The sequence below is a fragment of the Oryza glaberrima genome, chromosome 2, assembly GCF_000147395.1.
Source record: "Oryza glaberrima chromosome 2, OglaRS2, whole genome shotgun sequence".
Taxonomy (NCBI): Eukaryota; Viridiplantae; Streptophyta; class Magnoliopsida; order Poales; family Poaceae; genus Oryza; species Oryza glaberrima.
This window is the reverse complement of record NC_068327.1, coordinates 8,855,124-8,871,575: the sequence shown is the minus strand read 5'-3', so window position 1 is coordinate 8,871,575 and position 16,452 is coordinate 8,855,124. Positions and strand designations below refer to the sequence as shown.

The 16,452-nt window shown below is 38.4% G+C and overlaps 1 protein-coding gene across 1 annotated transcript; it reads left to right on the top strand.

The window, feature by feature from the left end:
• The first annotated feature begins 12,492 nt into the window (after positions 1–12,492).
• On the top strand, positions 12,493–16,302 carry LOC127763764 (transcription factor SPEECHLESS-like). The gene is made up of 3 exons (XM_052288557.1): positions 12,493–13,103; positions 13,621–14,316; positions 15,752–16,302. Exons 1-3 carry the CDS (start codon positions 12,615–12,617, stop codon positions 15,815–15,817), a joined length of 1,251 nt encoding a protein of 416 aa, XP_052144517.1. The 5' UTR covers positions 12,493–12,614; the 3' UTR covers positions 15,818–16,302.
• Positions 16,303–16,452: the final 150 nt, after the last annotated feature.

The following is a 16,452-nucleotide window of genomic DNA, read 5'->3' as shown; positions in this document are numbered from 1 at the left end:
CTAAAATGTTTAAATGTTTCTATTTAGAATTAATAATTTTTTGGTTCAATTTTCATTTCCTTTCATCTCTTTTTTTTTGGGAGAATTCCATTCTATGAAACATCCTTGAAATGCTTTGATCCCTGTAATTCGGGATGAAAATATGTGGGTTGATCCTATAACCCGGCATGGGGTAAAGGTATCCATTCTTAATTATCTCTCTCCAATTAAGTAAGAAAGTTTTAAATAAAGGTCATAGTTTTTTAGCAAATTACCACTAAACTGGAGTGTCATATAACAAATACACGCTTCTAGAATGTTCTATGCTAAATGTCGGGAATTCATGATGTACCGTATCAAGTTTAAATGGACATTTTTCTTATTCCTATATGGAATTAGCTTATATATTGCTAAGGCGACATCATGGTTATTTCAATGTTAAGATTCCTTAGTGCAACCAACGTGCTCTGTACGATCAATATGATATTCAACTGGTTACGCGACTTCATATATCACATATATAATTTAGATGCTATGATCATCTTAAGATTATTTATTTATCTCTTAAAAAGATCATTTATTGATAAAAGATCAATATCGGAATGTATGGGTAAATAGCTCTTACATACATGCTGAGGGAAAAATATAATTAAGTAGATAGAAAGTCATTAGATGTCTAATGGAATATAAGTAATGGGTCTACCAGTTTTATGAAAAATTAAGGTGGGATATTTTGATTTTTAGTGAGAAATTTTAGAATTTTCTTTTATTTAGTGGAGGCCTCAATATGGATGTGGGTCTAGAATGTAAATTTTTGTTAGCAAAATATAGTCCATATGGGTATTAAATTATTGACTTCACATAAATAATATGGTAATTCAAACAGATCATAAGGGCCATAGGGATAGCTAGCTGGACCTAATATATGGAGGTTAAATTGTGGTCTTTTCTTTGCCCATAAAGATAATTTTAATTTTAATTGTTATAGAGATGGAATAAATAGAGAAAAGTAATGCCGCAGGAATAGGGATGGAGGGAGGGTTGGGATGTATCTTTTCTTCTAAAAAATATTTATCTAATGATCTGAAATAATGTGTTGATGTTTAAGTCAAAACTGATGGCCGGATGTTTTTATTTTTTTCTCAGATTTATTAGGACTTTCTGTAATTTAAGCGAGATTAGTAGCAGCTTACTAAAGCATTTACGTACTTTAATGTCCTGATTGTTTGGGATTTTTTTTAAAAAAAATCTAATAACGACGTAAAATAATGTGTCCATCGATTTAAGTGGAAACCAATGGTTTAATGTTTCTGTAATTTAAAAGTGCCACGCAACTGTTAGAGACATTTATAGTATGTTTAGTGGACATATGATGTCTTTTTGTGGGTCTTTTTTTTTCCATAAAGATAATTTTAATTTTAATTGTGATTGCGATGAAAAAAAAGAAAGCAATACTTGCGTGCTGCACGGAGGCGCGGCGTTGAGAGGTTTTGGTTTTTAAGATATATCTAACATTCTAAAATAATCGGTCCACTGATTTAAATAAAAATGGATGGTCAGTTTTCTCTATTTTATTAAAATACCATGCGGTGGCTTGGGAGTATTTTTAGGGCGTCACATTGACGACTTAGGAGCGTTTATAAAAAGTTTAATAAACTTTTAATATGTTATAGATAGATATGAAGATAAAATTAGGGTGCGTAAAAAACAATTAGGATATGATTATTTGATTTTAATTATTACAAACTTGACAAATGAATCTATTTGACTTTTTAAAACAATTGGCACCTTATATAAATTGTCAAAATTTTTGTGGCGTTAGGATTTGAAATATTTTGAATCTGTCCATTGATGAAAGAATATGAATTTTAATTGTAAATTCAAATTTTATCTTTGAGCTACGTAGGATATATAATTTACTGACAGCGTCCTGTATGTAGGAGATATAATTTGCTAGTCCCGTAGGAGTAACTAATCTGGCTTGCTTTTGCTTAGAGATAGATTTGGTATCTTATATGGAAGAAGCATCAAACTAATCTACATAAGATGGATGCATCGTGCGGGAATGCACATGTGGGCCCTCGCTTTCTATACACACAAATACACGATACATTGAGTGGGGCTGCAAATGTGGGTCCCTATATATCTTGTTGTGCCATGTGGCAGCTAGAGATCGTTTTGAGGATGCCATATGTCAGCTTGAGAGTGTTTATAGGAAATTTAATGGACTTTTAGTATATAATAGATAGATAGATAGATAGGTTTGTTGGAACTGAAAAAACTAGACAAAAAAAATTGCAGAAAGGAAATAATGTGAGGCAATCAATAATTAAGTAATCATGCGTATACCGTGGTATGCGGGCGGCCAGTACAGTACTACTGCATGCATGACACGTACATGTCCATTAACTAATATCGCTATCACGTACTAGCTATACGTACACTACGCAGCATAAGAGGATGGCAGAGAGAGGACAGCGATAGCATACATATGCATGCAAATCGACCGGCCGGCCATCAGATCTGATGAGACCAGCTGATGAGAGCAGAAAGTTTAAATTGCATTGGTCGAAAAATGTATTATTGCATATGCATGCATGCATGGACCGTTAAAATTAAAGTTTGGTAGATTTGTAGTACTAAGTTTCTAAAAAAAAAAAGATAGATATATGTACCACTACTACCTTAATTATAATGTGAGACGACGACGCTATAGCTTAATGCATGAGGTGTGACTATAGGAGTAGTTGTGATCAGTGTAAGTTAAGGCTGTCGATTTGCAGGCAGCAGGCCGGCCAGGGGCGCCCCTGTTTTGTTGGTAAGTTAATTAAGCCGCTCCCTGTGCCTTTTGGATACATGTAGTAATACGTCACAGTGTAATTTGTACCTGATCTGATGCATCGATCAGTAACAAAGTTAACATGCTGCATACATGCAGGACATATGAAAAGTGAGAAAAATATACCGAGCCTACTTGTAGAAAAAAATAATTTATACAAGCGGCTAATGAAATTCATTTTCAAATTAAGACAGGTGTAGGTCGCTTGGTGGAAATGGAGCAATTTCCACATATATTGCCGAACCTGTTGCTGTATCTCTCAAAGAAAATAGTCGTAGTAGTTAATTCAGAGCATGCACAAGCTAGCCTGGTCGATCAGTGTGTGAATGAACTCTGAACTTGAATATATTAATTAATTATCCCCTCAACGTACGCGCATGTATACATACGCTGTACGGTGGTGGTGTAGACTATACGCGTACGTATACTTGAGAATACACAATGGACTAGTACTACTCTAGCAGCGCAGCTAGCTAGAGCGAGGTCAACTGGCGGATCAATGTGTTCCACATGTAACGACGAGACGACGATACGATGCGAAAGGTATGTAGGAAATCCGTACTCCTAGCTATACCCCTAGGTGTCTGCATGCTAGAACGAAGTCGATCAGTACGCGATAACGAACATGCGAAAGATAACCTCTGTTTTAAAATATAACAACCGAAAATAATGTACGACATGTAATAGTTCAAACAAATCTGGATATATGAAATGTCTCATTTCATTTCTAGGTTGTTACTCCCTCAGTTTCACAATGTAAATCATTCTAGTATTTTCCACATTTATATTAACTAGGAAGGTAGCCCGCGCATTCGCGCGGGCATGTATCATAGGTTGTGTTTCAAACACTATAACGACGTAATATAAATTGGAGCACATTTCCGCAATATAAATCGGTAAGGAATTTCGCACAGATGCATGGGCATCTTATTTTTTATTAAAAAAATGCTAAAATGGATTATATCACTATATATATAGTGTAAGGGAATTTAGATTATCCTACAATAAAAAAAAGAAATATATTTACCATAAAATAGACGATAGATTTTAATATACTACTAATGTGATAAGAATGTCCCTCGAATTTAAATAAAAATTCCTTTGTCCTGGTCATATATAAACTGGTTGTTTATCATCATTACTTACTATCATTGTTTTAAGAGTTAGGTGCACTTTTAATAAATGAAACTATATTAGTACCACTAAAATAAATGATACATTATTGTTACATTATAAAAATTCATCACTTATTTTCACATCTATGTATAAATAGTCTAAATATAACATATCTACCGAATAATACGATAACATCTTTAAAAATAAACATGAATACCTCTCTAACGGATAAAGTCAAATGTATCTGCCAACCAAGGCTTTTATATGTAATGCCTTGAAACATATAGATTCCGCATCAATGTAGCCATGCCCCTAAAAAACCATCGTAGAGTACTATTTTAACACTTAGTTTACTATTGGTACATTCACAAATGATTATATTGATAAGTCTATCACTTTAGTTACATTGTCTATCGTGACCTTTCATGGACCGTACCTTAACTCAACAATGTGCATGCCCATGCAATATTTACGATAGCATAGCAAGTACTGCACCTTGCATTAAAGGACAAAGAGGGACAGAAAGAAGAAGGAGGTGATTGAAACAATTTTTTTAAAAGTTTCGAGTCGATTTGTGGTAGAGAATAGACAATGTGTATATGAAGTTAGTAATAAGTGCTTCTCAAATTTTAATGCAATACAAACAGTATTATGTTTTTCAAATGAGTGGGGTTAATCATTCGGCACTACTTAGAAAAAAAAGCTATAGCTAAAGAGACGTACCACCATGAAAATCTACAAAACACCATATCATTATTTATATTTTGATAAAGATTCATACTTTAGCGCTAGATTTTTTTTAACCATATATTGTTTATAACTAAATGAGACTCATTTACTAATTGTACTAATGTACTTATTTTCACAAACTTATTTACACTATCTAATTCGCTAGAGTGCACTTACTGCTGAGTTTCAGTGGTGTATGACATTCGTCCATCAATTATACCCGCTATATTAGAATTTCTATCAATTAAAAAAAATATAACATAAGTAGTTTTATGCATGTTTTATTGGATTATTCATTTTTTCCAATACTATTTGGCAAAGAACATACATAATTCTCGTGATGAATTACGGGTTGTATTGTAGCAAAATAACTGTCTAAAATCTTATTTATTTATTTTTTCACATCTATCCATCTTGTATGCTTCTCACTCCTCAAATAGCAATCAAAAAGGTTTGAAAAACTTTCAGATACTTTTAGAATCTCATCTCACCCAAAATAAACCTAAAAAGGTCTACTTAAAAACCAAAGCTAAATTATATTTTTTTATTATCACTGGCTAAAATTTAATTTAATTTTTCTCATCTATCTATTATTTGTGCTTCTCACACCTCAAATAAGAAATTTTTTGAAAACTTCCAAATACTTTGAGAATCTCAATCTCTCCTAAAATTAAATAAACCTAAACAGATGTACTTAAAAAACAATGATAGATTTTGTTTTTTTTTAATTTTTACACATGTAGATTAAAATTAACGTTGTATATTTTTGTCAAGTGATATTTGACACTGTAAAATATGATATGAAATTATTTGAAACATTATTATCGCATTAACTATTACATGTTAGCGTCATTTGTCATGATATATTTATCACTATAATAAGTTTATATTAAGTTTAATTGTGCATATATGTGTAGTATTATTTTTAATAAAATCGTAGATTAAAGGCTGTTGACAACAAATCAGTGCCGACACTGATGATTTTTCCTGATTAGTATATATTTCCGATTTTACTATGTACCTATGCATGTTTTCTTGTTCTTTTTTGGCTTTATTTTTTTTATAGTATATGATGTAGGTATTTAAGTTTTGTTTTTTTTCCGGGAGGGAGACGATCGTATGACGTAAGCGCATTATGTTTTTTCCGGGATAGAGATTAGCATCATGGTATTTTTAAGAGCTCTAATCCATTGTTTAAAATAACGGGTCCACTAATTTAAGTGAAAACTGAAGGTTGGATGTTTTTCTTTTTTTATTCTGAATTTCTAGGATTTCTATAATTTTATTAAAGCGCCACGTGACAATGTAGAAGCATTTGCAGTACGTTTAATAGACTTTTAAGTATATAATAGATTTCTAGGATTTCTCTAATTTATTTGAGAGCCACGTAGCAGAGTAAAAGAGTTTGTACAAAGTTTAATGTAATTTTAGTATATAATAGATAGATTTAGAAGATGGTTTAAAGAACATTGATTGGATATTTATTATAGATCTTAATTTAACTAAATATATTTATACATGTGAAGTAATATATTTTATCTTTATATTGTAGAAAATCATATTTTAAAAACGGTTGATTTTTATGGATGTATGTTGTTTCTGTCTTTTTTATGTACAAGTGTATGGTTTTTTTTTTCTTCCAGCGAAGGTTAAGAAAGCTTGATCATTTTATTTTCAATCATGTACGTTTGTATGTTACGGACACTACTAGAATTCCATGGCTTCCCTAGAGTTAAAAGATGATCCCTAGAGCTGCTAAAGCAACCCAAGGGATACAAAATATCCCTAGGGCGCAAGTATCAAACCCAAGGGATTCAAATGTTTCCCTAGGTTCATCGTGTGTTCCTAGGGAATCTCTGATGAAAAGGACATGATGTTGTGCCACATCAGCTCAAGGTGGCCCCTGATTCTTTTTATTTTTTTTCTTGAAATTTTTTCACAGCCTGCCAAGCACAGCGTGCTCTCCAAATACAAAACTTGAGCTCATTTATTATTGCACCCACCTTATCTTCTCAGGTAAACTGTATCCACTCATTTCTCTCCTTTCTTCTTTCAACTAGCAAACTTGGGAGGCATAGCCATCCTCACTGGCTTCATCCACCGGCCGCCGGCGGCGCGAGCACCGCACAACTGTTGCTCCCTATGCAGCGCCGAGAGGACGCCCCAAATACAGCAGCCGGAGGAGCTGCCCCTGCTGCACCACTCTCTGCTCCATCGTTGTGATTGTTCAGATCTAAGTTTTTTCCCCTTGATTTTTCTTCCCTGTTGTTAATCTGTAGAGCAAGGTGGAAGCTCCGCAACAAGCAAGCATGTTTGCTGCCTTCTCCACCTCCACCTTGAGATGCAGATGGTGTGGAAGCACAGATCCAAAGTGGAGTAAGTGTTTTTTGTGAACTAAGTTGGTATGTCTTGATCTTTCTTTGATATTTCTTTGATATTTTAAGTTTATTTAGTATATGCTCATTTACAGATTAAAATGGATCGAGACTGCTTTCTGATCTGGTTTTTGAAGAGCTATGGGCATGATGTATTGGAGAACAACAAGCTTCTTGATCCTGCTTTTTTCTCAAACTTGTCATCAGAAGCTTGTGTGATATTTTTCCTTTTAATGTTGCTTGGTTCTGCATGGGACGATAGCCTCAAATCATTAGAACATTTGAGGCATGTGTGTCTCTGTGTCATGTACTCATGTTTATAATAGTTAGCCGAATTTTCAGCTACGCTTTTGTACTACGAAAATATGTAAATGGATTTGACTAAGTATTTTCTGTTAATAATAGCATAACAATTTCAGTGTTTTAACTAGTAATTGTTTTTCATTACAATTGAGGCAAAGAAAAGTGACCGGTAAAACAAATGAAATAGTAAAACATGCATTTTCCCTTAATTTAAATGCTACAGTACTACCTAATGCGGTTGAATACCCTGGAACTGCTTTACACGTCAGATGAGCTGCCACATATACACTTTTCCCTAGAGTTAGAAAACTCTAGGGAACAAATCTATCCCTTGGGTTTTTTAGAGAAACTCTAGGGATCGGCTGCTTTCCCGTAGACTTGATCCCTTGGGCACGTTCCCTAGGGTTTACTCTAGGGAAACCTCTTCCCTAGAGTTTTTTGGATGATCCCTAGTGTATTTGGCTCTAGGGAAACCGGTGAATTCTATTAGTGGGAAAGAACATCAGTAGCGTTTGTATCGTACAATCTCATACATACGGACAGTAGCAGCTAGCGTTTGTATGTTATAAACATGTGGAAGTTATTATTTTTTTAATAATAGATCTAATCTAATGGTGTAAAATAACGGGTCCACCAATTTAAGTGAAAATCAACGGTAAGATTAGATAGTGCCATGTGGCGACTTAGGAGTGTTTGTAGGAGTGCCACGTGGCGGCTTTAGAGCGTTTGTAGGAAGTTTAATAGACTTTTAGTATATAATAGATAGATGTTAATGAATTTGGATAGATATATATGTCTAGATTCATTAACATCAATATGAATATGGGAAATACTAGAATGACTTACATTGTGAAACGGAGGAAGTATATATTATGGGACAGAGGGAGTATATTTTAGAACGGATTGCATTTATACGCACATATATATACTTCCTCCGTCCCAAAAAAAAGTAACTCAACTTAGGAGTGGAGATTCATTGTATTACGAGTGATCACATCCACTTCTAAATAGAGTTCTCTTTTTACTACTCGATCGATGCTCCTTGTTGTGGGGGATTCCTATTTCGCGCGCGCTGGCTACGGAAGTAGCGCGCTGCCACGCCCCCCTCAACACCTTGCGCTGTTAGCACCGTAATTAGCGGTAATGATGATAGTTAGTGCTAATTATGGTAATTAGCAATATTTTTCTTTTTTGGAAAGTTTTTTTTTTACTAATAGATTGATACGAAATCTATACGTGAAGTTAAATTTTGAAAAATTTCAACTCGAAATTTGAAACTTTCAACACAGGTTTGAAAACTTTTGATTCGGATTGAAAATCTTTCAAGTCAAGATTTGAATTTTCAAATCTTTATTTAAAATTTTTCAAATTAAAATTTAAAAACTTTGAACTCAAAAAATTGAAAACACATGCGTTGAAGATTTAAAAAATAGTCAGAAAAAACGTGAAAAGAAAACGCTAGAAATAGGAGAAAATCGAAAAAGAAAAAATAAAATCGCAAAAATAAAAAGGGAAAGAAAAAGCTTGGCGCGCGCGCTGTGCTGGATCGATCGTACCATGCATGCATGCACAGAGAGAGGGAGAGAGAGAGAGGCGTGCAGTGCAGCAAAGCTAGTAAATTCCTCGTATTTTGTGATAGATAGTACTCCCTGCGTTAAAAAAAAATAAACCCTAAATTCCGTGTCCAACTTTAATTGTCTGTCTTATATTAAATTTTTTTATAATTCATATTTTCATTATTGTTAGATGATAAAACATGATTAATATTTTATGCGTGACTTGTCTTTTTAATTTTTTTCATAATTTTTTTAAATAAGACGGACGGTTAAACGTTGGGCATAGAAACTAGGGTTTGTCTTTTTTTGAACGGAGGGAGTATGCTGGAGTAGATGCTGGTGCTGCTGCTGTTGGTATTTCGGGATGAACGACGACGTACGCGCGGTCGCCGGCCGGCCGGCCAGCCTCCAGCCGGCGTACGCACGGCGTAGCATGCAGGTAGGTAGCTGCAGTGCCATGCATTGTGCGCGCGCGGCCATGTGGTGGGTGTACGATACGACCGACGTCGGCGGGTCAGGCGGGGGGTGTGGAGCCCTCGATCGGCGTGACGACTTGACGCTACATGTGTTGGAAGGATCCATCAACTGCCAAACCAACATCTCAGTTATTTGCTCCCCGTGTCTCAGAATACAGTAAGGCAGAATTAGATTAGACACCATCTAATAATATTATGAATTTCAGTAACGCTCTATCTAGATTCGTAATAATTAATATACTAGATGATATCTAATTTGATCCTATGTTTATTATATTTTAAAACGGAAAGAGAGAAGGAGTAGCTAGCTAGCTAGGGTTAATTAATTACCTGATGTAATAAGGTTATCACCAGTGATAGAAAATTAAGGAAAGGCATGGAGTGGGAACTGACTTAAAGGTTTAATACAAATGGATCTCGCTAGATAGAGACACTAGTGTTAGACATTACTGTAATACCCTGTATATTAAAAGATATTTAGTTTTTTTAAGTTTGGGTTGACTTGTTAAAATAAAGATGTTAACAGAAATAAATAAAAGAAAAATATCTTTAGAAGTGGACCAACATGAGAATGCCCATAAACCCAGCCCATTAGTTCTCCCCTAAAACCTAGAGAGAGGGGAACCGAATCCCACTTCCCCTCATAGTGCCGCCACCCCTCTCCCTGGCCGGCGCCTCCTTCCTCCCCTCCTCCTGTGTTCGCATCTCTCCCATCTACAGCAAATTGCTCTCCCTAGATCTCCACCTTCATAGCTTGGATCAAGAAGCGAAGTAGAAAAACGGAACGAGGAGGAGGAGAGGAGTAGAAGGAGGGGTTAGACCGGAGTCTCCCCTATTGTCTCCTCACAAGTTCTATAAAGAAACTGTAGGTGAGGCTTGTCCCCTTGTTGTATTAGTTGTTCTAGCATGGCTTTAGTGCATTAATTCGTGGTTAGGGAAGGCTAGAGAAGGAGTTTGGGTAGTTGCAGTTCGGTTTGTTGCAGTTCTGCATGTGGGCAGATTTGTAGTGCTTCAGTTTTTCGATATTTCGGGGCTCTAAATGTTATTTTCTGCAAAAGTGTATAAATAGGAAGTTGTAGATAATGTTTGGATATATCTTCTGACCAAAGGGCACGATTTTATCTTAAGTGGTTTAGGAGATATAATTTTTTTAGTATGATTGTTGTTTTTTTTGTCATAATCTGGATAGTAGTAGATTGAACTGTTTTTGGATGGGTTAAACAGTGTAATCAGCCAGGCCGCCTATAGAAAAAGTTGTAGAGGTTTTTCTTAGCTTACCATATTGGTAAAGTACACCCTGATTGGGCGAGTAGAACTCCAGTTAAGGTTGCTTTAGTGTAGACAGTCTGAAATTCTGGACAGATTCTAAAGCCTGCATTCAAGCACAAATTAGACCATTTAAATGGCAGAATAAAAATATGCTTTCTACATGAAAGTTGTAGGTATTGTTTTGTAGATTTTCAAAATGTATACATTTTCAGTCATAGCCTTTTCATATTTCAAGATATAAAGGTTTGAAGCAACAGACTTGTGTATAGTCCAAGCGACGTTCCTTGTTATTGAGTTTTGATGGGATGGGGCACTAGGTTCACCTTTTTCATTGTCTTATACGCATCTTTGAATGTGTTTGCTAATGTTTTATTTGTGATTAGGTGGTGGTCCATCAGATCGTGCATGATACCAATCCTTCGTTGGAGGCAAGTGCATGACGAACTAATTGTGTGATTCATGGATTGTTTACTCTATCTATTTATTTCTGATATATTTCAACGTGATAAGTAACTGCTTATGTTCATATTATTGTTCACGCCATTTAGATTTCAAGTTGATCTTATGTGTACGATGCTGCTTGCCATGGATGTGTTTCAATTTGGTTCTTTGATTCCGGTTTCAATTATTCAAATACCATGCGTAGTCATGGGAGTGCAATTTGGTTCTTTATTCAAGTTCATGTGGGTAAGCACTGAGCACGCTTACTCGGCTTTGCCGGCAAATGCTAGGATGTATTCACTATTGTCCGGGATGGAAACTACTATTTCAATTCATGCCTGCCCGGGATAAGAACTACTATCTTCTTTGACTTGGTGTTTGAAAATGCGTGTATATGTGTTTTCTAGTTCCATATTGTACTTGCTGAGTATTTTTATACTCACTCTTGTATTTTATTTGGTTTTAGGTACGCATTGAGACCGACATGCACGAGCGGGAAGTAGCACCCTTATATACACATTACTTGCACACTATCAAATTATATTACTTAGGTCCAGAATGACACTTAAATTATATCCTGGTTTGGTCTTGTAATAATGTTTTAGATTTCTAATAGTTTCTTCCCTATGGATTATAAGGATGGATCGTATTGTGGGAATGATATTGTTATTAGTTTAACTTATAATTGCATGTCGTGGATGTCCGTATTTACAGGGGAGACTCTGCTGAAATTTCTAATAATTTTGGGAGTTAGTGGTTTTGAGTATATTTTAGTGTGGCACTCCAGGTACGTGGCTACCCGGGGCGTTACAATTACTCCCTCCGATTATGCAAAAGTTATTGATATTTTGGTCTGGAAAGAAGATAGGCCATGTTTGGATAATGGGTTTGGGATATGATTTCCCACCCCTCAAAGGGTATGTTTCAATCCTAGCCATCCATTCTTCTCATTCCATTTCATCCTATCCCTCCATTCATTTTAATTTTTCCAGTCCCACCTCTCCTAACCCATTATCCAAACAAACCCGTAATGTTATATTCGTTGCAAAACAAAAACTAATGGGATGGCTCCCTCTGGTCGAGTTGGCACAGTGGATAGATGTCAATGTATCCACAAGCAAACAGTTGAGACATCTAGGGCCCATCAATCGATTGAAGCTGCAGCTATACTATAGCTAGCTAGCATGCATGCATGCATGGCCATGGATCGATGATCATCATCCATCAAGCATGATATCTCAAACACACCTCGAGCCGTCTTTTCCCTCCACATTTATTGTACTTGCGTCCCCCAAACATGGCCACTGTGCTACACATGGACAACGGTCTACTCTCTCTCTCTCTAGGCTAGGCTAGGTTAGCTTAAAAGGGCCAAAAGATTCCTCATTTTCGCAAACATTCCCCTCTCTTCCTCCCTCCTCTGCGACCCCAACCTACCCATATTTAGACACCACAAGAGAAGAAGAAAGAAAGAATTGAAGCTGTGTCTAGCTAGGTTAGCTTAGCTTAGGTTGTTTGCGGAGATCAATCGATGGCGGACGGCGGCAGCGGCGGCCTGTGCGAGCTCTTCTCCGACGACCACCGCGACATCCGCCACGTCGCGGACGCCGACCTGTTCCGCATCCTCGAGACGTGGGAGGAGTGCATCAATGGCGGCGCCGGCGGCGGAGGCGGTGGGGTTTCTTTAGCTGGTGTGGCTGATCAGGGAGCCGCTGCGGCCAGCACCGGCGCCGGCGGTGGTGCAAGGATGACGACGACGACGACCGCCGCGAACGGTCGGCGGCGGGAGGGCCGCGACGAGGAGAAAGGAGGCGGCGGTGGCGGTGGTCCTCCGGCGCAGAAGAAGCAAAAGGGGTCGTCGTCGTCGTCGTCGTCTCCGGCGGCGTTGGCGGCGGCGGTGGGGGACGGCGATGGTGCGGCGAAGATGTCGCACATCACGGTGGAGCGCAACCGGAGGAAGCAGATGAACGAGCACCTCGCCGTCCTGCGCTCGCTCATGCCATGCTTCTACGTCAAGAGGGTAATTAATCCATTCATTCTAATTACTAGCTTAGCTTAGCTCGCACTAAGCATAGTTTAGTGTCACTGTGTGTGTTGCACTACTAGCTAATGAAGCTAGAATAGCTCATGGGATTTTGATACTATGTATCTGTAGCTGTAGCATCTAGAGTAACTTTTTTTTTCCCTGATCGTGTACGTGCTGCTGCAACAGTTGCATGATTGTGTCCCATGTACATGGTACAGGACCAGCAATCAACCGTTGATGCTGCTGGTGCTGCATGCTTGAACTGAGCCTACCAATAATTAGTAGTACAACTACTCTTGCATCATTAGAGAATCTATCTAGTACACACAGCTACCAATCCATACGAGAGAGAGAGAGAGAGATGAAGACACAGTGGCTTGCATCAATTATCTCAGAGAATGTATAGTACAGTGAATCATTGGTTGAACAAATTAATGGAGATTAATCACTTGAATAGATCAGTGCAATTAATTTAAATCTGATTTGTGTGTATTATTAATTGTGGGTGCAGGGAGATCAGGCGTCAATCATAGGAGGGGTGGTGGATTACATCAAGGAGCTTCAGCAAGTGCTTCGCTCGCTGGAGGCCAAGAAGAATCGGAAGGCCTATGCCGACCAGGTGCTCAGCCCGCGGCCGTCGCCGGCGGCGGCGGCGCTCATGGTCAAGCCCACGCCGCCGATCAGCCCGCGGTTCGCCGCCGCCGCCGCCGCCGGGGTGCCGATCAGCCCACGGACGCCGACCCCGGGAAGCCCGTACAACAAGCATGCCGCCGCCGCCGCCGCCGCCGCTCGCCCGCCGCACCCGGCGGCCGCGACGTCGTCGTGCTCGGTGGCGTACAGCATGTCGCCGGCCATGACGCCCACGTCGTCCTCGTCGACGACGACGACGACGACGCACGAGCTCTCGCCGGCGCCGGCGTTCCTGCCCATCCTCGACAGCCTCGTCACCGAGCTCGCTGCCCGCGGCGGCGCCAGCTGCAGGCCGCTGGTCATCCCCTCCTCCGCCGCCGCCATCGCCGGCATCGTCGGCGTCCCCGACGTGAGGGTGGAGTTCGCCGGGCCGAACCTGGTGCTGAAGACGGTGTCGCACCGCGCGCCGGGTCAGGCGCTCAAGATCATCGCCGCTCTGGAGAGCCTCTCGCTCGAGATCCTCCACGTCAGCATCTGCACCGTCGACGACGCCACCGTCCTCTCCTTCACCATCAAGGTAAAATACTAATCTACTGTATATTTTATTACTCATCAGATTCATGGACATCAATCTCTGCATCGTCCATAACATGCTACACTAAATCGATCTCGAAAAACACTCAAAACACATGCGATATTATATTACACGAGACATGCACGCACACGAGTTTAATATATAATCAATGTACACATTAAGCAAGTGCACTGATCAGTGATATGATATCGATCGATTTATTTGAACAGTAATTGGTAGGATGTGTTCATTTCATGTGACCAAGAGTACTACAGTGCTACAGAGCCACACACTGAAACTGAAACTAAGCATGCGTATACGCAGGATTGCATTAATTAAGCCCCAAATCAACATTCAACTGTTCATGTCCTGCATGGATTCTCCTTCTTTGGCCCATAATTCCCTCTCATAGATATATATAAATCTCTACGGTTGTCTCTGCATGTTTAAAACTTCTTCCATTATTCGATGGGTTTCATAAATGCAGGCATACGTATCTGCATGCTGTATAGGCTAAGTTTGTGTTCAGACATTTCTAATGTAGAGCTCAGATACACAGTGAGTGTGTACGTACATACAGGGATTTATAACACAGGCCTGATGCATGAGTATTTATTGGAAATGGCACTTCTGTGTATATATACATTATCTTTGAAAGAGCTCGAGAAACTGCCAGAGCCAGAGCGGGTATAAGTAATTAATATGAACACATAAATATATATTCGGGGATAAATGTCACTACTGGTGCGAAACTATGCATGAGCAGTCGAGCAAAGCACGAGCTGGGAAGAATATGCATGTACACAATAGTAAAAGCTACAGCTTTGGTAGCTGTAGAACGTTGAGTGATTAAGGTCCTCTTTGTTTAGACTTATAAGCTAACTTATAAACCAAAAAGTCTAAGCCTAAACAAACAAGCAACTTTTTCGTTTGGTTTTTTTTGAAGCCATAAGCCACTCTTACACTATTAAGTCAAAAGCTAGGTTGGAGAAGCTTTTTTGGCTTATATGAGATAGATGTATGACTCCACCACTAAATTTAGGACATTAAATAAGCTGACTTAAAAGTCTAAGCCAATAAACTTAAGCCTAAACAAAGAGGGCCTAAACCTGCTTGCAAGTTGCATGCATATATATATATATATATATATATATATATATATATATATATATATATATATATATATATATATATATATATATATATATATATATATATATATATATATATCGACGATATAATGCTTGTTTAGCTAGCTAGCTGTTAATTCTGTTTTACTATATGATATGTGTATGCATGGTAATCAAGCACACAGATCGACACAGTAGAATTTAATTTGCTTGTATATTAATATACATTTATTTGAATGCAGTGTTAATTAAGCTGGCTAGTGAACTGACAATGGATTCGTTGATTTGGTTTGTGTTTGTTCATACAGATTGGGATCGAGTGCGAGCTGAGTGCAGAGGAGCTGGTGCAAGAAATTCAGCAAACTTTCTTGTGACGTGTAACATACAGTGTCAGTGCAGTGACTGGCTAGCTAGCTAAGCTAGCTGGAGTACGTAGCCGCGTGCATAACTATACGTGCATGTACACGCGTGCGTAACGTACGTGCTAGCTTAGCTAGCTAGTAGCTAATTGCGTTTGGCTTAATTAGTTTGCACTTTAATTTCATGGGCCAATCTAGCTAGCTATCTCTATCCAGCGATCGATTGAGAGAGTACGTACTGTGTGTGTGTGTGTGAGAGAGAGAGAGAGAAGGGCTAGCTAGTAGATTAGATAGCTTGGAGTTGCAGCAATGCATTGGAGCTATATATATGCAATGCAAGCTGCATCCATGCATGCTGATCGAGAGGTTAACGACCTACCTACTAGCTAGAGATCGAGAGCTAGCTAGCTACTAGCTGGACCATGCATATGCATGGATGATCTGTTTCTGTCTCTGTAGCTAGACACGAACGATTTGTTATATATATATATCTTGATCTGCTTAATTTCTTGCATTAAGTGTTTATGTGCATGATGTATAATTTAATAACTCCATTCGCGTGTGCGAGATCAATCAGTTTTAGTAGTATTTTTGTGTAGGGATTTTGCCGATCCCAGCAACTATCTGCGAAAGTGGGATCGAAATATTAA